Here is a 20,960-nt window from a genome sequence, read left to right as displayed (position 1 = left end):
ATTGTGACATTGGCAGTCTCAGTTAGGTCACAGGATGATCAGTGTAGCGCTGGAAGTGTCATGCTGATGTAGCGCACCTTTGAGGTGTAGACCTCGAGATGTTATTGGGCAAGGTCAAGGGGACTTTGATCTGCAGTTTCAGAGCGGGGAAGTTACCCTGGACATTCTCGATGCTGTCACTTGAGTGTTTTGGCGATGCTCTTTGTGACCAACAGTAACTGCATCTGTCAGAGACACTGCATAGGGTAACCTGTGAGCACAATATATGACGTGCAGCACAGCTACCGTCTGTGTACTCTGTGGCTGGAGGCTGATCTCGGGGATAAAGTTGTCCTTTTCTTTTTGTTCCCTTTGATGTGTACCCCTTCTCTTTGACTGTTTGAAGGTGATGTTACAGACTGCATGTCATTCCATGAGGTTTTTAGCACTATCCTGCCGGGTCTTGCTGCAGATGTCATAGCTGCACCTGTTTTCTTTACTGGCCGCCCTATGGGCCTTTGATCACCTTTCAATGGACTGGAAAAAGCTTTAGGCCATTCTGATCACATGAGCTCTTCACCATAGCTGAGCTTTCAAGTTCATGATTTCTCCCTTTGGTGGCATTGGCCGGGACAAGATTCATACTGGGTATTCCTTTTGCCAATAGACATGCAGGACCAGGTGTGAGTGAGACCTGTTGTAAATTGACATGTTCCATCACCCAGACAACTGCACCAACATTTCACAGCAGCTTCACAATGGGGCTGTGCATTGTCAGTGTTGATGCCTCTGACCTAACTTTTATCCACAGCTGTGTAAAACAGGCTGATATTTTAACATCCCCGAAGACTCAATCTGGATAGTTTGCATTCGAGCAATTGTACAGAGGTGCCAAGTCTGACCTTTGCCCCTTATAGCCTATGCGGACTCAACACTTGTTTTCTCGCTCTGCGCAGCAAGTTCATCGATTTGAAAAGCCCTTCCTCGCATGTTGCACAATGTGTAGTGTGTTGCAAGTTCCTGGCTCTGAAGCAATGCATTTAATTGTGTGCCAATGATTGTTACTGCCTTGGTTTGTTTTTTCCTGAGTAGAGAAGATTTGAGGTGTGATCAGATCAAGATGTTTTAAACTTCTAAAAGGATTTAAAAGGGTCGATTCCTCTGCTGTGGAATCAAGAACAAGGGGACATAATCTTAAAATTAGAGCAAGATCCTAATCAGGAGTGAAATCAGGAAGCACTTTTCACTCAAAGTAAAGTGGCCTGGAATTAGTTCCCCCAAAGCTTGTGGGTGCTGGGGACCAATTGAAGCTTTCAGGGCTGAGATTAATATTAGGTAAAGTGTCAAAGGATGTAGAACAAAGGCAGTTTTGGTGCAGGTCAGCCAGGTTGTAAAAATGAAGTGGCTGAATGACTGACTGACTGACTGACTCCTGTTCCTAATCCTATCAGAAGGTGGTGCAGAAGGGAATTTACTGCTCCAAAGCCTCCACTCACAGTGTCACCCTCCAGCACCGCTACAAAGAGCAGGCTGCTCAAGCCCAGCCTTGAATTACCAAGAGTAAATTGGAACGATTAGCATTGACGGTGACTTCTTCCCATCACCTGTCTACGTAATTGCTGTACCATTTTGACGTTAGCGTGACCACTGGATCTCAAAAGTGCTGGACAACTCTGCCAAGCCCCACGTGTGCGCGCAATTTATTTTTAATAAAAAATATATAATTAATAATAACCATTGAACCTTTTGCTCAAATGAGTGAGAATTCCTTACATAATGGACCCAGTGCCTTATAGAAAGCTAAACTTGGGGAGCTTGTACATTTCCAGCTTACAGTGAACCTTGGAGGAGCGAAAGCTGGTTTTAAAAAAAAAAAGGTGATGCTTTTAATTAGCAAGTGTGAGGCTGTCTAGTAAACTGGTCCATTTTATGGGCAGAAATATCCAGGTTGAGATTGGGCCAAAGCACAGACAGGCATGGACAGTTTTCACCAAACTGCTGTTGTGTCTCTCCTCAGGGCAGCTTCTTGAGCAGTGTGGTTCCACGTCTATGTTAGTTATGGCACAAGCAACGTAGTGTGAGGACATCATAAGGCAGCCAGCACCCCTGGATAGGCCCAGTAGGACCTTTGTTAGGCCACAAGGGTGGCCCTGGGCCAAACTTTTGCAGGCGCAGGCAGGGCCAATAGTTTCAAGTTTAAATGCTTCACTTGAGGCTGAGTGCTGCAAAATAAAAATGCCGGATAATAAGGTGCCTGGTTCAAATCGAGCCCTGTATACTGTAGAGCCCAGTATAAAACTGGGCGGATGACCACCCTATGTGATGAACTCATCTGGGCAACTGTGATTAGATCAATTTGAAGGCTTGGTTGAATTTACAATTATATGATATGATATATATATATATAAATATAGATAATATGTATATTATCATGTATATGGACATGAGATCAAAATTTCCTGATCTTTTGCACTAATTCATCTGATTCTGCTCCGGATTATGTTGATATAATCAGAAGAAAATTGACCTCTTTAGCTTTAATTCATACTTAATCTGTTAACCAGCTGTGCTGCACTCAGCTCACTCCGTTTCCTACTCCGTGTCTAACAGAGGCCCAGATTGTGCAGGGGCGCCACATGCTGGTGTTGTACAGTACTGCTCGCTTCTCTGGCATTGCCTTTCCTCACACTCACTCTCACACTGTCTCTCTCTTTACAGATTGTAATGGATCATTGAAAGTCATGTTTGGAACACCAGAGTTTGTGGCCCCGGAAGTTATCAATTATGACCCAATAGGGTTCACCACAGATACTTGGAGCATTGGAGTTATCTGTTACATCCTGTGAGTGAATACAGCCTCTGTAGAATGAAGATTAAATCCATTTTCAAAGCAGCGTCGCTTTCTGTTCATTGTCCGCTCCATTGCAGTTTTGGTTTCTTAAATTTTTGTCCATTTTCTGTCTTTCTCTTTCTTCTCTTCTCAAAGCTTCAATCCTTTCTGCTGCACTTTTAAATATTATCTGAATGTTTAATCCTTATGATGAGGAATGTTGGTGCTGGGGTCGAAACAGCTTCTGAGATCAGATACTCGATTTAAACTCTGTGAACGAATGGGTTTTGAATGAGTTAAAATCAGGCCCTCGGTGTCAACGTTAATGTGCTACACGGGTGAGATGGGGCCTCTTTTGAGTTTGGGGCTGCAGTACTTAGTTGCTGAGGTATTGGTGGAGCCATTGCTTTCCATCTGCCCAGATGTCAGCAGTGGCACAGTGGGTAGCTCTCAAACTTCTGATTCTGAGACAAGTCCCACTCGAGAGAATTGTGCACATCCGACACCCCAATGCAGTACTGAGGGGAGTGCTGCACTGTCAGAGTTCATGTCCTTCAGATGAGATGTTCCAACTCAGCGGTGTCTGCGTGTTCTTACGTAGATGTGCAAAATCCCATGCTTCAAAAAAGAGCAGGGGAATTTTTCATGGTTCCTATTTATCCCTCCACCAGCATCACTGCAAGCAGAGTAAAACACATTGGCCCAGATTCTCCATTCCATGGGGAGTCATACCCCAGAGGTACCCTAGAAGACGTGCTGGGGACCCACCCCCTCAATCCTGTAAATCCCAGGTAAGGACCGCACAGGAATTGTCCGGAAAGTTTCAACTTCACATGGACCTGGAACCCTCCGAATCTCCGATTTTTAAGTTGGAGACTTCGGGTGGTTCCAATTCTCTCTTAGCAGAATACTTGCCCAGGAAAAGTTAGAAGGATTAAAACCACTTCTGACTTCTGGGTAACTATGCTACTGAGCGACCCCACATGCCACTGCCCCCCTCCCCCGACCACCCGACTACCCCCCCACACCCTCCCTGATCACTAGATCCCCCCCCACCCCACCAACTGTCCTGCGACTACCCAAACAGTCACCCTAACCCCTCACTCATTTACCTTCCACACTTACCTTCTCACCCATCAGAGCGGCTGGGACCTTCGAACTTACCGGTTTATGGCAGCTAGTGCCATAAAAAGGGGGTGTGGCCTCCTTTCCCTCGACGATCCTGTGCTGCACTGAAGGGAATCCAGGAACAGATGCGCTGCACGTTTCTCACAGGACCCAGGTTGGAAGTGCAGGTGAAAAGTGTGCGGCTCCAGACCAAGATCTAGTATAAAAGGAGTGGAGTGGCAACCGATGGTGATTTGATTCTGAGAAAAGCTTCCAAGCACATCCCTGCCATCACTATTTCCACTTCCCCAACATCATCCAAACCTACCTCTATCTCAACTCATCTACTGCTGAACTCTCTTTCATGCCGTCGTTACTTCCAGGTTTGACCATTCAAATGCACTCCTGGCTAGCCTCCCATGTTCTACCCTCCATAAACCTGACATCATCCAAAACTCAGATAATCAGCTCTTGTGATGTTGATTGGGAGAGCAATATTGGCTGGGGCTGACTCCCTCTGCCCTTCTTCGAAATAGTTCTGCAGGATCTTTTATGTCTACTAACAGTTGGGGCTTTGGTCTCTCATCCAAAAGACCGCATCTCTGACACTGCAGCACTTCCTCAGTATTGTACTGGAGTGTCAGCCTTGGGTTTTTTTTCTGCTTTAAGTCCAGGAGTGGGATTTGAACCCAGAAGAGGTGGTGGTGTTCCCAAGTGCCTGCTGTCCTTGTGGAAAACAGCTGGAGAAGGCGATGGAGATCTTGAATTTGGGAGGGGCTGTTGAAAAAGCCTTGGTGAGTTGCTGCAGTGCGTCTTGTTGATGGTACACACTGCAGCCACTGTGTATTGGTGGCTACTTTGCCCTGGATGGTGATGAGCTTTGTGAGTGTTGTTTGAGCTGCACTCTCTCCGGGTAAGTGAAGAGTATTCCATCACACTCTAACTTGCATCAGGAAAGGTATTGGGGAGTCAGGAGGTGAGTTACGTTACTCACCACAGAATTCCCAACTTCTGACCTGCTCTTGTAGCCACAGTATTTATCTGGCTGCTCCAGTTGTTTCTGGTCCTATATTGTAACAGCGTACCACTTTGGATCCAGTGAAGTATTTGTGCTTTGAGATGTCCTAACTTTGAATCTAAACCCTGTTCCATTGCAGGCTGAGTGGATTGTCTCCATTCCAAGGGGATAGTGACCCCGAGACCCTGGCTAATGTCACCGCTGTTTCTTGGGAGTTTGACGAGGAGGCATTTGCCGAGATCTCTGAAAACGCAAAACATTTCATCAGATGTTTGTTACAGAAGGACATGAGGTAAAGAAACGTTTTAACCTGAGCCACAACAGTTTTCAACTTATTGTATCGTATTTCAAGGGAATGGTAGTCACTTGTATATGGTGGTGGCGTAGTGGTATTGTCGCTGGACTAGTAATCTAGAGACCCAGGGTAATGCTCTGGGGACCCAGGTTTGAATCCCACCATGGGTAGATGGTGGAATTTGAATTCAATGAATATCTGGAATTAAAAGTCTAATGATGACCATGAAACCATTGTCATATAAAACCCATCTGGTTCACTAATGCCCCTTTAGGGAAGGAAATCTGGCCTACATGTGACTCCTAAAAATCCCCTCTGAACAAGAGCAATTAGGGATGGGCAATAAATGCTGCCCTAGCCAGCGATGCCCACATCCCATGAATGAATAAAAAAAATACCTCCTCCCCTCAAACAATCTTACTCCATGAATGCATTTTAGTTTTGGAAAGCATGGTAGAAACCCAGTGTAATTTCTAGTAAGGATCTAGTTGGGCTACTTCTGTCTCCTGCTTAGAGAAGGGAGAGTGAAAATGGATATGCCCAGACTGGTTCTGACTTTGATTCACCACGCTATAGGGCGAAGAGGGTCTCTAAGCTCATTTTGGGCATCCTAAAGTACTCTGGTTCTATCATCATAGTCCTAATCAAATTGGCTACTTAAAGATCAGGATTATGTTCGTAGCACAGAAGCAGGAACATTTTATCAATGTGATTCAAATAAACAAATATGTTTCAGATCATGTGTGCAAGTTTTTGGCACTATTACAGATTGGCTCTGAGCTCCTGCTGCTGTTTGTAGATTATTTGGTAAATGTGCAATTTAAGAGCTTAAGAAGTGGGAGCTAGAGCCTGATTTGCCATTTCATTAGATCATGGATGATCTTTTATTATAACTCCACTTTCATGCACTAACCCTATATCTCTTGATTCCATTAGAATCCAAAAATCAGTGACCTCTGTCTTGAATAAACTTGTTTTTTTATTCATTCATGGGATATGGGCTTCACTGGCTGGGCCAGCATTTATTGCCCATCCCTAGTTGCCCTTGAGAAGGTGGTGGTGAGCTGCCTTCTTGAAACGCTGCAGTCCATGTGGTGTAGGTACACCCACTGTGCTGTTAGGGAGGGAGTTCCAGGATTTTGACCCAGCGACAGTGAAGGAACGGTGATATATTTACAAGTCAGGATGGTGCGTGACTTGGAGGGGAACTTCCAGGTGGTGGTGTTCCCATCTATCTGCTGCCCTTGTCCTTCTAGATGGTATTGGTTGTGGGTTTGGAAGGTGCTGTCGAAAGAGCCTTGGTGAATTCCTGCTGTGCATCGGCCATTCCTGCAACTCATCGGCTGAGCATCCACATCTCTCTGGGGCTGAAAATTCCAAAGATTCACAACCCTTTGAGTGAAGAACTTTCTCCTCATTTTGGTCCAAAATGATCACTTCCTTATCCTGAGGCTGTGATCCCAGTTCTGAACTCTCCAGCCAAGGGAAACATTCTCCCAGCATCTACCCTGTCAAACCCCTTAAGAATTTTATGTTTTAACGAGGTAATTTCTCATCCTTCTCAACACAAGGGAATGTGGGCCTAGTCTACTCAATCTCTCCTGATAGAATAATCCCCTCATGACTGAAATCAGTCCAGAGAATCTTTGTTGTACTTTCTCTAAGGCACGGAAAGCCTTCCTTTGGTAAAGAGACCAAAACTGTGCCAAGTACTTAAGGTGTGGTCTCACAAAGATCCTATACAGTTGCGGTGAGACTTCTTCATTGTTATACTCTCACCCCTTTGTAATAAAGACTAGCACACTACTACTTGCTTTCCTAGAACTCCATGTTTGAGCCTCTCCAATCAGGTTTCCTTCCCTGCCATAGTACTGAAACATCTTTCATCAATGTCATAAATGACATCCTTTGTGACTGTGACAAAATTAAACTTTACCTCTTCAACCTCCTTATCTTGTCTGCAGCCTTTGGCACTGTTGACCACACCATCCTCCTCCAACTCCTGTCCATTGTTGTCCACCTGGCTGGACTGCACTTAGCTGGTCATTCTTATCTATCTAATCATATCCAAAGAATCCCCTTCAATTACTTCCCTTCCCTTTCCCACAGTTACCTCTGATGTCCCTCAAGGATCTACCTTGGCCCACTCCTCTTTCTCATCTATATGCTGACTATAGATGATGATACCCAGCTCGACCTCCCCATCACCTCTCTTGACCCCTTCACTGTCTTTCCATCATCAGACTTCTTATCTGATGTCCAGGTGGTGGATGAACAAGAATTTCTTCCAAATACGTATTGAGAAGACCAAAGCCGTTGTCTTGGGTCCCTCCCGCAAACTTCGCTTCCTAACCATTGACTCCATACCTCTCCCTGCCAACTGTCTGAGGCTTTACCAAACTGCATCCTTGGTGTCATATTTGATTCTGAGAAAAGCTTCCAAGCACACATCTCTGCCATCACTATTTCCACTTCCCCAACATCATCCAAACCTACCTCTATCTCAACTCATCTACTGCTGAACTCTCTTTCATGCCTTCGTTACTTCTAGGCTTGACCATTCAAATGCACCCTGGCTGGCCTCGCATGTTCTACCCTCCATAAAGCTGACATCATCCAAAACTCTGCTACTTGTACCCAAGCTCTCACCAAGTCCCATTCGCCTATCACCCCTGTGCTCCCTGACCTACATTGGCTCCTGACTAAGCAGCACCTCGATATTAAAATGTTCCTCCTGATTTTCAAATCCCCCCATGGCCCCACCGCTCTGTATCTCTGTAATCTCTTCAGCCCCACAACCCTCTGAGATACCTGCACTCCTGTATTTCTAGCCTCATGAACAGCCCAGTTTTAATCTCTGCACTATTGGTGGCCTTGCCTTCAGTTGCCTAGGTCCCAAGCTCTGGAATTCCCTTCCTGAACCTCTTCCGCTCTCTACTTCATTTTCCTCCTTTAAGATACTGCCCCCCGTCATTTTGTACAGTCAGCAAACTTGGGTACGTCGCACTCGGGGCCCATCATCTGATTCGTTAATTCAGATTGTAAATAGCTAAAGGCCATGCACTACCCCACCAGTTATGGTGAAAGACATGTGTGTACCTTTATGTGCTTTATCCTGCATTTAGGAAGCGATTAACCTGTGAGGACTGCCTCAAACATTCATGGCTACAGAGCACAGACAAGGGAGGTGCCAAGATGCTGTCAAAGGAGAGAATGAAACGTTTCCTCGCCAAGCAGAAATGGAGGGTAAGAACCTCACCAGCCAATTATAATAAATTAATGACTGCTTCTCTTCTACTTATTGACAGAATGATGGGCCTCCAAATAACTTGGCACTCCCTGCCCTGCGGGAGAAGAAGACCCTTTTTTTGTATCTCATGTACCTCTCTTGTGGGGAGGCGATGGTGTAGTGGTATTGTCACTGGACTAGTAATCCAGAGACCCAGGGTAATGCTCTGGGAACCTGGGTTCAAATCCCATCACGTCAGATGGTGGAGTTTGAGTTCAATAAAAATCTGGAATTAACAGTCTAATGATGATCATGAAACCATTGTTTTTTGTTGTAAAAACCCACCTGGCTCACTAATGTCCTTTTAGGGAAGGAAATCTGCTGTCCTTACCTGGTCTGGTAAGGATGTGACTCTTTAATGCCCTCTGAATGAATGCTTGCCTAGCCAGCGACTCGTGAATAAAAAAGAAAGTGACCTTGTTTGAGGGTTGGAGAGAGCAGCCCTTCTGATGATTGCTTTGGCCTGAGGGAAGGCTGAGGAGAAGGCGGGAAGGGATGGGGAAGGGCGCTGGGAAGAGGTTTCCAGTGATGGTTCGATAACTCGGGGTACTTTCCATTAATTATGCCTTGCTAGTCAGCTGGTTGTTTCTTGAACTGATATTAGGTCCAGTTCATCTTAAATATTAAATTAATTTCCTCAGTCATGAGGTAATTTTACATTTTTACTGAATTAATTACCTCAGTTAATTTTACATTTTTACTGAACTTTCTTTACATGAATCGCAAAGAAAAATGATGCTAGACAAGGATGTGTCTAGAGCCAAAGCACTATCAGAGAAAACTGAACACCCTGGCGCTTCTTTCTCTAGAAAGAAAACTGAGAGATGATCTGATTGAGGTCTTCAAAATTATGAAGGGGTTTGACAGAGCACACGTAGGCCTGATGTTAACTCTATGTAGTTGTCAGTTTTGAGCGAGTTAAAATCTTGCCCAATGTTTCCACTTGTAGAATTGCCCAAAAGCGGAGTCTACGATAGTCACTAATAAACAATGAGGAGTTCAGAAAGAGCCTCTGTACCCAGAGAATGGTGGGAATGTGGAACTTGCTACCACATTAAGTATTTGAGGCAAATAGCACAGATTAATTTAAGGGAAGAGCAGATAAAGGGGAAAAAGGAATCCCTTTTGAGGTGTTGATATGAGGTAAGCCAGGAGGAGGCTGGTTATGAATGTAAACACCACCAGGGAGCAGTTGTGTCAAATGACCGGTTTCTGTACAATAAGTCCTCATCTTAAGTGGTGACTGCGTTCCTGGAAATCGCGACTTTATGTGAATCATGGCCTTCCCAGAGGAATCGATATTAAAGCTGGAGTTGGGTTCCCTCGGACGTTTCTCACCCGGAATAATACATTGTACAAGTTGAAATACTGGACCATATCTGTGCAGCACTGTGCATTCCTAGCTGAAATAACTTGCGAAATAAAATAAATCACCAAGTATAAAATCCTGTATAAATTCAACTTTGATAACACTCACCAGCCTCAAGATATTTGAAAACATCCAATTTGACTGAGAGCTGATGGCTGTTCTTGTTGTCTTTGTAGCAGTAGGTGCACTACCCACACTAACTGGGCATTTCTGGCTCATGTTTAAAAGTAATTTAAAAGTCTCACCCACAGCAGGTGCTCCTGAAACTCCAAAATTTCAATCCAACTTTTTGCTTGGGGGGAAAAAAGCAACTTTCGTTTCTTTTTAATTAAAAATTCAATGTTGCCCCAAATACAGTACGAACATCCTCCTTAACAATGGCACTGATCAGGTCTCAGGACCTGGCGTTACATGAAGGGAGCTGATGCATGTTGCGTGATGACAGTGGGCGGCAGTGTCACACACCCACATGCACACAATGAAAACGCACAGCAATGATGCAAAAGGAGTCTAAAGCGGAAATCATGGGAAGAATTTTCCCGCCGGCGAGACAGGGTGGGGCCCGCTCGCCGACGCGTAAAATGATGCGTGGTGACATCGGGCGGACATCCCAACACCACCGCACCTGCCGAACTGTCAAATGCCTAGTAAGGCCATTAACAAAGTAATTGAAGTTGTTAAGAATGCTGCCCGTCCAACCTTAAGGTTGTCGGGGGGCAGGCGAAAAGCCCAGGCGGCCTTCGCATTTTTCATGAAACCTCATCCATGGGTGGGATGAGGTTTCATGAAGGGTTTATTATTTAAATAAAAAAGTTTTAAAAAATGAATGGACATGTCCCAGCTCATGTGACAGTTTCACATGAGGGGACATGTCCCTAAAATTTTTTTCACCTTTATTAAATAATCCAGAACTTAAACTAATTTCCCTGAGGCACAGATTTCTGCATTCTTTCGCGTGCACACACATGAAAGAGCGCAGACCCCGACCCAGGAATCCCCCCCCTGCCCACACAGGGAGTGCACAGCAATTCCGGGTGTGCACCATGCTGGGCGGGCCTTAATTGGCCCGACCGCATAAAATGGTGGCACGCACCAGATTGGGGACACCAACCGGGTTTGCGCTTGCTCCCACCCACCCTCGCACAACCTTCCCAACGGGGCAAAAATTCAGCCCCATGACTTAAATCAGGGAAAATGGGCCTAAAACAAAACAACTTTAAAGTGAAACAGCTTAAAGTGGGGCAGCTTAAAATGAGGAGTTACTGAAATGAAATGGTAAATAGTAATGTAGTCAGAGCAATACAGGAAAATATTCTGGAAATCAGGAATTTACGTTATGAGGAAAGGTTTGGGAGCGAATACTTATTTTCTTTGCAAAAAAGATTTTGATGGGACCTAATTTAAGTTGTAACTAAACTGATGAAGGCAAATTGTAAACGGTGGTGAAGGGTTAAAAAAAAAGGACTCAGGTGAGAAAGCCAGAAGTATGGAAGCAAGTTGAAGAGATCTTATTCGGCTAAAGCATAAAGGCATTTTGGAATAGGTTACTAGAAAAGGGCATTGATTTAGAAGCATATTAGGGATCAAGGGGCAATTATAAGATATTGGCCTGAATTTTTGTGGTAATTACCTCCACCATTTTGCCATTGCCTTGTCAAGATAATGGTGGAACCCAAGTAAAAGATGTAAATGGCCGGTTTCTCTTGGGGGTTCTACACATGTTATGGCAAGAGATTGGGCCAACCAAATCTCGGGCCTGTATTTCTGCAGTAAGAAGGAATTGAGTGATATGGTGTGTAGATGGAGTCAGAAGAAACCTGTAATACAGTTTCTTGGTTTCTATCTGAAGAGCCTTTTTTAATTCATTATATGCTTTGACTGAAGGATTATCCAATATTATATGCTGTATAATTGTAATTGAGTCAAGGTATTCCAAATTATGTTGGGTTTTGATGGAGTATACAGGGAGAAATGTTTTCCACAGGCGGGACAGTCGATAACCAAAGCACACCGATTTAAGGTACCTGGCAAACGAGCAAGAGCAGGAGATGAGAATCTTTTTTTTCTCTCAGAGTTGTTAAGCTCTGGAATGCACTGCTGAAAGGACAGTGGAAGTAGATTCAATAGTAAATTTCAACAAGAATTGAATATGTATTTAAAAAGGAAAAAAAAATTGGAGGGTTAGAAGAAAGAGCGGGAGAGTGAAAGTAATTGGTTGCTCTTTCAGAGAGCCTGCAGAAGCATGATGGGCCAAATGGCCACTTCCTGTGCTGTGTGATTCTCTGATTTTTATTTTATTTTGAGTCAGTCATATCTGTCCACCTGTGGTGATTGATGATTTATTTTGAAGAGGAAGTTTTAAATGGGTGTTTCTACCTTTTTTTCATTTTAGAAAGCAGGGAAGGCACTTCTTGCTCTCAAGAGACTAGCGTTGCCATTAAACAAACAGGACAATGTAGAGTCTGCACCCACGTCTCAGGATAAAAACGGTAAGGCATTTGAATATGTATCGGAGCCCCTTTGAATGACAGTCTAACTCAAGTGCCACTTGTCATGAAGCATTTGATGCCCCAGTGACACTCTGTGAAATAAATTTCTTCACAATAAAAGGATACCGATATCTGATTATTCAGGATAAATGATGAAAGATGACATTCCTATCCTTCCCAGTCTTCACTTCTGTAGAATTGTTATTAATTTTTCCCTATATTTTGGGAAATAACCCTAATACTGGCTATAACCTTGAGGGGAGACAATATCCATAGAAACCAGTACTAAGATTATTATTCAGCAACCAAATAGTGTTTAGTAACTTTCTCTAGAGTACTCATAGCTGAAAATAAGGTTCCAAGCATGGATTGTTCAGACCGTTATAATAGGGGGGGGGTCAGTGGTTCCTACCAAAGCGATACTTGCTTGTTTCTCATTCCCTCCCCTCCCAATGTCAGTGCTCATCCTGATTGTTATACAGTTTTCAGGTAAGGCTGGCTCTGTCCTATTTTTCTTTTGGTGCAGTTTCCAATCACAACTATTCCTGTCCTGTGTGTTTTTTTTCTCCTGTTTTTCTCTAGTGGTGAACGGAAGCCCTATTGTGGTTAACTTGCAAGCTGGGTTTCCAGAAGTCAAAGAGCTGAAAGCTCATGATATTTTAATGGCCCAAAACAATCCTGTGCCTCACTCTTCCTTTTACAACCTATAATTTTGATGTTACCTAATATCTACCTTGTTTTCTCTTCAACTATTTTCCTTGTTTCTAATGTCTTTCCCCTAGATTTTTAAAACTATTCCTTGATGGGATGTGGGCGTCGCTGGCAAGATCAGCATTTGTTGCCCATCCCTAATCGCCCTTGAACTAAATGGCTTACTAGGCCATTTCAGAGGGCTGTTAAAAGTCAACCACATTGCTGTGGATCTGGAATTGCATGTGGGCCAGACCGGGTAAGGATGGCAGATTTCTTTCTCTAAAGGACATTAGTGAACCAGCTGGGTTTTTATAACAATCAGTGATAGTTCCATAGTTGTCATTACTGAGACTAGCTTTCAATTCCAAATTTTATTAACTGAATATAAATTCCACCAGCTGCCATAGTGGGTCTTGAACCCATGACGCCGGAGCATTAGCTTGGGCCTCTGCACTATGAGTCCAGTGACATTACCACTGTGCTACCATCTCCCCCCACTGATGATGACAATCAGAATAGGTCAATTCATGCCAACAACTCAGCTGGGCAGCTGAAGCATACGCAAGTTATTGATTCCTACCCTGTGCCATGTTAGTTGATTTAAGCCTTTAGGGAACCACAATTTGGTCATCATTCCCATGGGATTGGAAGTGGACAATTGGCCAGGGTTCCTGCTGCTGATTGCTCACCAGGGAAAAGACTGACTTGTTTTCTGTGACGATAAGTAACAGCCATGGGAGTTGTGACATGAAAGGTGTTTCACCCATCTACCTCAATCCACTGCAGGCAGATGTGCATAGTGGTTCTTGGCTGTGGCTGCATGGTGGATGTTATCTGTCATGTTCTACTTTCTCATTCTTTCCCAGCCCTGAGTTCAATCGAGCAACAGCAAGTGCTGTCTTCCCTGGATGAGCAAATTCAGAGGAAGCCATTTTTCAGCCAAGCTTTGGAGGACTTGGAAGAAGTGGAAGGCAGTGCCTCATGTCTTCAGTGTCACATTGAAGGTGAGCACCATTGGAAATGTTAGACAATCTTAATTCGGGATTAAATCCTTCACAGTGCTTTGTTTGTTGGTGAGGAGGGCAAACGCCATTTCCATGTTTTGTATGGACACTGCCAGCAAAAGCTGTATCTTTCTCAGCAGGATTAGACTTCAAACACCTTTTTTCAAAATTCTTCAATCAGTTTGAAGAATGAAGGATGATTGCCACACTTTGCATATAAAGGAGGGTCTTTCCTAACTAGCATTATTCTTAAAGGAACATTACACACTAAATAAAACCATAATTACTACAGTCCCAAAGCACTTTATAGCCATGAGTAGCTATAGGCATTTTTGAAAAGTGATCACTATTATAAGGTAGGAAATAAGACAGCCAGTTCATGCACAAGCTGTCTATTTTTTAGCACTGTGGACACTGGACTATATTTCTGGATGGGGCTGTTCCTTGTGTTTCCCAGTCTCCTGACCTCTTTTCCACCCCCCTCACAGTACAGCAGAAGTGGTCACTATCACCTCTCTCTAAATCCAATGATTTCATTTATTTTAATCAATTATTGAATTTATGTTTTCTAAGATGTCAAACTGCCTCAGAGTCAATGAGATTTCAGTGATCCAGGTGGAGAATAGGTATTTTGATGATTTAAGGAGGAAGTACACTTGTAGTGAAATTGCCCTGTTGCTTCTCAATCTACTTTGTTTTTGTAATAGACTGGGAACAACAGGCAATTCTCCTAAATCATCAACTTCATTCCGCCTCATACCACCACCTGCAGCCCCACCACCACCACGACCCCGCCTCCGACACCAAACAATATGGCTGAAAAATCCATTTGTTGTTTGTGGAGTCTTCCTGTGCAGAAAATGGTTGCCCCATTTACCTGCGTTAGTCACCTCACTTCAAGAGGAATTAGTTGCTGGGGAACACTTTGTAATGCTTCTGTGAGACATAAGGTATTATGTAAATGCAGATACTTATATCTTTTCTCTCTGGGTACATAACATATCATCCTGTTCAACACTCTCAGCGCTGAATCAGTTTGGTCTAGTTTTACACTTGCTGGGTGTAGGGGAGTAGCAATGTTTCTACAGGGAGTCCTAAAGCAATTTGTATTTCCATGATCCCTGATTGAAACTAAAGCCTTACCTTGTACTTTCCCCAGGACATAAAGTGTTCCCTTTATGGCTCTCATCATTCTTTGCCTTTTTCTACCCTGACTCAGGTTACCCTGACCCTGAAGTGATTTGGTATAAAAATGAAGATCCACTCACTGAGTCTTCACACTTCCAAATCAACTATCAAGAGGATGGGAGCTGCTCGCTAATTATTACTAATCTCACTCAAAAGGACTCTGGGCATTATGCGTGCAAGGCGGTGAATGCATTGGGGGAGCAGACTTGTTCAGCCACACTGATTGTTTACCCACTGGATTTGATCCAACGCAGTTAGAAACGTGGCACTCAAGCTAACAGGTGATCTGTATGTTTACTACCTGGAACCTAGCCCTCAGTATCTCAATGGCAATAGAGACATCAAGCAAATTCAGTGAGGAACTTTGATCTACAGATGATGGAGACGAGCAGCCAAATTCAATTGATTGGAGTTGCTGTTGGAAGAGAGACTCCTGAAAGTCACCGGGAAGACACTGATCAATGCTGGTTATTCTGCACACTCACACCGTAGAGTAGAACGGACCATGAAGAAGATTTTCAGAGTATTGAAGGTTGCCCCCCTCTGGGTTTTGAGTTCTTAATCCTTTCTGAATTCATAGTCACTGTAATGAAGGCTGACTATAAAGGAGTCTCTCATCTTGAACACAGCCCATTTATAGTGAACAAAGAGTTCTGTTATTTTAGAGACTATGAACCATTTCTTTTGCCTTGTTTCTTGGGGGTAACTGACCAATTGCAGTTGTTATATCAGATTTGATTTGCAGGAAAAAGCAGTTTTATTAAACATTTGGAGCCACACTTCTAGCCATTAAGCCCCAAAATGTTGAAAACTAATGTTGAGTGAGGTAGCATAACTGAGGAGAAATGTTTCAGTGATCCAATTTGTAGCTGAATATCACTGAGGGCAGGAATCTCTTTCTGAAAATGTCTTAAGAATAGGATTAGTCATTTACAATTGGAAATGTTTTCTTTATAAATTTGATGTAATTTTATCGAGTGGATTAAACGAGGCGTGAGTTCCGATGAACTTTGTTCCTGATCTTGGCCAAGGTGAGCTGAGAGACAATGTTCAGAGACTGAGCCAAGACCCACCAAGAGGGACTATTGCCTGATGGTCCCCTGTTGGTGGTTGCCTTTAGCAGATATTCTGAGCTCCCACTCTCTAGGCTACAGACTCTAGAGTACATTTCAGCTATATGGAGAAAAGGGGATAAAATTCCAATGAAATGTCACCCAAGGACAGTGAAAAAAAGTGCTGGAACTTTCAGTCCACAGTGATGTTATCACCACCACCTCAACCATGTACAGTGGTAAATCTTGTGGCCTGGTTGAGCTCTCTGTCACTTTCTGCACCGGCACAAACATTAGATGGTGAGCAACCAATCTTTTGAACAATTAGAATTTTAGCTCTAAATCTTACATCATCGACACCAGCAACACTTCAAAAAGCTGGAGTCTTTGTAAGTACAATACACTAGAGCGTACTTCAGGGAAAAGATCAGCTACAGGCAACACTTGAAAACTGAAGTAAGACAATTACCCTTTCTTTATCCCTCACTTTAAACAACCTTGTTAGATTAGAGAACTCGTATAATTGTTGGGACTCTATCCTGTCTCTGAATCTTGGTGCCACCTGTACAATGCAACCACCCAGTATCACTCTTTCATTATTTAATTCCAGTTCTCTTGCATTGGATCACTGTTCATGTAAGCCTGTTCATGTCCTTCTCCCCTCCCTAACCGCCACACCCCCCCCCACCCCCACTCCCCCAAAAAAATTTGCATTACATCTGTAATCATGCTTATTGAAGTGCGACACATTTCTGGTAATAAAAGCCGTGCTTTTTAATTTAACTAAATCACTTATTAATACTGAATTGACTAAAATTGTGAACTTCAATCCTTACTTTAATCTTGTAAATGTTAAATTGAGTTTAAGTAGTATATCACAATGAAGAGTTTCCCACATGTTAATTAAGAAATCATGTTTTCAACATGTAAAGACTTGTAACAACCTTATTATTATAGACTTTTTCAGAAAATGTAAGGATGACAGCACCTATTGGGCATTAAGGTCCTGCATTTCTGGTATAATCAACATTGTATGGCTGGCTCCCTTATTAACATCTGAGCGTTATAAAATGGATTTTGTGTAATGTACCCTTTAGACTTAGCGTGAAACCTGTGTTAAGCCTTATAATGTGATTGTTAAAACTTACTGTGCCTGACTAATAGAGACCGGCGACTGTGCTTTTGGTGGTCTCTGGGCTAAAGGCAACCTGCTCATTAATAATCCAACATACACCCTCATTATCTTATGAAAGTACCAGAGTATTAGAATGTTGGAATATCAAATTTTAATAGATCTATATATTGTTGAAAATCTTCTGTAGAGTACACACTTTTTTTACCCACATGCTTTGCTTGGTTGTGTTACATTTTTGCTTATAATTTTGTATTGACATTCGAAAATGCTGTGTGAGTATTTCCTATCTGCTTCTATTATGTCAACTGTCACAGTGTAATTGTAGGGCCTAGGCACAGGGTGACTCGGTAGAGCAACATATAAAGAATTTTATATATATAATATACATAATATATATATATATATAAGTATATGTATGATAAAACAAGTAACTGTGGCCAACATTACAATCAACTTGTGTGCTTTGTTTTTATTTAGTATTCATTGCAATGATGGCCCTTTGGAACAAGGAAATTCAAGAGATTTAATGGACTTTCTTCACCTGTACATGCATTAGGTCGTACTAAGTGATAGTCACAATCTAGGTCTAGTTCTGATAAAGACTTACACTTGATATAATAATCGAATCACATTAGGTTTTGAGGTGCAGGGTAATGTTGCAATGTGATAATTTTACTCTGGGAGAGACTAGAAGGAAGGAATCTGAATAGGTTGCAAGGTATCTGTAAACCCTTGGTTAAACCTCTCACATCGTATATGATTGAGCTTCTCTACCTTCTTGAGTGTGCTCAGGAAGACATCACAAATTCCTTCTGATTAAAACCATCCATTTCCTGTTTACATTTGGGAAGCATCATAAGAGCCAAAGGTTAGTCTCACCATTCAAGGGATCTGAAAGGATAATGGATGATTTGGCTGAATACATGGTTTGAACATGAATCCTGTGATGTATAGTAGTTTTATATAGAAGATGTCCAATCTAGGCTTCTATCTGGTAGATTGTGATATCTGATCATTCAGTTCAGTGTATTACATATGTGAATTTTAATCCTATCTCCCAATTAAACATTACATTATAAAAAAGGTATGTGCAATTCTTGATTAGAATGAGAATCGCTCATCAATAGGCCAGTTTGCTTAACATCTGTCATTGGGAAAATGTTGGAGTCTATTACAAAGGATGTAATAGAGCATTTAGAATTACATAATCTAATCCATCAGAGTCAGCATGGCTTCATGAAGGGGAAATCTTGCCTGACAAATTTATTAGAATTCTTTTGAGGAGGTAACAAGCAGGATAGATAAAGGGGAACCTGTAGATATAATATATTTGGATTTCCGAAAGGCATTCAATAAGGTGCCGCACGTAAGGCTACTTAAGATAAGAGCCCATGGTGTTGGGGGTAGTATATTAGCATGGATAGAGAATTGGCTAACTCAAAGAAGACAGAGTTGGGATAAGGGGGCATTTTCAGGATGGCAACCTGTAACTAGTGGAGTGCCACAGAGATCAGTTCTGGGGCCTCAATTATTTACAATATATTTTAATGACTTAGATGAGGGAAGTAAATGTACTATTGCCAAATTTACAGATGATACAAAAATAGGTGGGAACGCAAGTGGTGAGGATGACAGAGTCTACAGAGGGGTATAGACAGGTTAAGTGATTGGGAAAAAAAGTGACAGATGAAATCTAATGTGGGAAAATGTGAGGTTATGCACTTTGGCAGGAAGAATAGAAGCGTTGAATATTATTTAAATAGAGAAAGACAGCAGAAAGTTTCAGCACAGAGGGATTTGGGAGTCCTTGTGCATGAATCCCAAAAATCTAACAGACAAGTTCAACAGGTAATAGGGAAGACAAATGGAATGTTGGCCTTTATTTCAAAGGAAATGGGGTATAAAAGTAGGGAAGTCTTGCTAAAACTATACGAGGCACTAGTTAGACCACACCTAAAATACTGTGAACAGTTTGGTCCCCTTACCTAAGGAAAGACATACAGGCATTGGAGGCAGTCCAGAGAAGGTTCACTGGTTGATTCCGGGTATGGAGGGATTTTCTTATGATGAGAGGTAGAGTAGGTTGGGCCTGTGCTCATTGGAGTTTAGTAGAATAAAAGGAGGCCTTATTGAAACATACAAGATTCTTAGGGGGCTTAACAGGGTAGATGCTGAGAGGTTGTTTCCCCTTGTGGGAGTGTCGGACCAGTGGGCATAATTTCAGAGTAAGGAGGTGCCCATTTAAACAGATATGAGGAGGAATTTCTTCTCTCAGAGAGTAGTTAATCTGTGGAATTCTTAACCACAGAGAACTGTAGAAGCTGGGTTGTTAAGTATATTCAAGGCTGAGATAGACATTGTTTTAATCAGTAAGGGAATCAAGGGTTATGGGAAAAAGGCAGGAAAGTGGAGTTAAAGATTATCAGAACTAAAACAAAAATACCTGGAAAAACTCAGCAGGTCTGGCAGCATCTGCAGAGAGGAACACAGTTAACGTTTCAAGTCCGTATGACTCTTCAACAGAACTAAGTAAAAATAGAAAAGAGGTGAAATATAAGCTGGTTTAAGGGGGGGTGGGACCGGTAGAGCTGGATAGAGGGCCAGTGATAGGTGGAGATAACCAAAAGATGTCATAGACAAAAGGACAAAGAGGTGTTGAAGGTGGTGATATTATCTAAGGAATGGGATAATAAGTGACATTAAAGGTAGAAAGCAGCACGAGCAAGGTACAGATAGCCCTAGTGGGGGTGGGGTGGGGGGGAAGAGATCAAAATGGGCTAAAAGGTAGAGATAAAACAGTGGATGTAAATACATTTAAAAATAATGGAAATAGGTGGGAAAAGAAAAATCTATATAAATTATTGGAAAAAAGGGGGATCAGACAGGCGTTGGGGATGGAGGAGAGAGTTCATTATCTAAAATTGTTGAACTCAATATTAAGTCCGGAAGGCTGTAAAGTGCCTAGTCGGAAGATGAGGTGCTGTTCCTCCAGTTTGCGTTGAGGTTCACTGGAACAAGGCAGCAGGCCAAGGACGGACATTGGGCATGAGAGCAGTGTGGTGTGTTGAAATGGCAAGCGACAGGGAGGTCTGGGTCATGCTTGCGGACAGGCTGAAGGTGTTCCGCAAAGCGGTCACCCAGTCTGCGTTTGGTCTCTCCAATGTAGAGGAAACCGCATTGGGAGCAGCGAATGCAGTAGACTAAATTGAGGGAAGTGCAAGTGAAATGCTGCTTCACTTGAAAGGAGTGTTTGGGCCCTTGGACAGTGAGGAGAGGGGAAGTAAAGGGGCAGGTGTTGCACCTTCTGCGGTTGCATGGGAAGGTGCCGTGGGAGGGGTTTGAGGTGTAGGGGGTGATGGAGGAGTGGACCAGGGTGTCCCAGAGGGAACAATCCCTGCGGAATGCCGCCGGGGGGGTGAAGGGAAGATGTGTTTGGTGGTGGCATCGTGCTGGAGTTGGCGGAAATGGCGGAGGATGATCCTTTGAATGCGGAGGCTGGCGGGGTGATAAGT

General features: G+C 43.0%; 1 protein-coding gene across 2 annotated transcripts in view; it reads left to right on the top strand.

The window, feature by feature from the left end:
- LOC144668052 (myosin light chain kinase, smooth muscle-like) overlaps positions 1-17,000 on the top strand; it is a 69,954-nt gene extending 52,954 nt beyond the window's left edge. For both annotated transcript variants that reach the window (XM_078529805.1, XM_078529806.1), the window contains exons 12-17: positions 2,698-2,821; positions 5,074-5,226; positions 8,355-8,475; positions 12,280-12,376; positions 13,936-14,073; positions 15,293-17,000. In XM_078529805.1, the coding sequence (XP_078385931.1) occupies positions 2,698-2,821; positions 5,074-5,226; positions 8,355-8,475; positions 12,280-12,376; positions 13,936-14,073; positions 15,293-15,519 (860 nt within the window). In that variant the 3' untranslated portion in view covers positions 15,520-17,000. The remainder of the gene's footprint in view (positions 1-2,697; positions 2,822-5,073; positions 5,227-8,354; positions 8,476-12,279; positions 12,377-13,935; positions 14,074-15,292) is intronic.
- The last annotated feature ends 3,960 nt before the right edge of the window (positions 17,001-20,960 follow it).

Source organism: Cetorhinus maximus, chromosome 25 (assembly GCF_964194155.1).
Source record: "Cetorhinus maximus chromosome 25, sCetMax3.hap1.1, whole genome shotgun sequence".
Classification (NCBI taxonomy): Eukaryota; Metazoa; Chordata; class Chondrichthyes; order Lamniformes; family Cetorhinidae; genus Cetorhinus; species Cetorhinus maximus.
The sequence above is the reverse complement of the archived record's forward strand: the minus strand, read 5'-3'. Positions and strand labels throughout refer to the sequence as shown.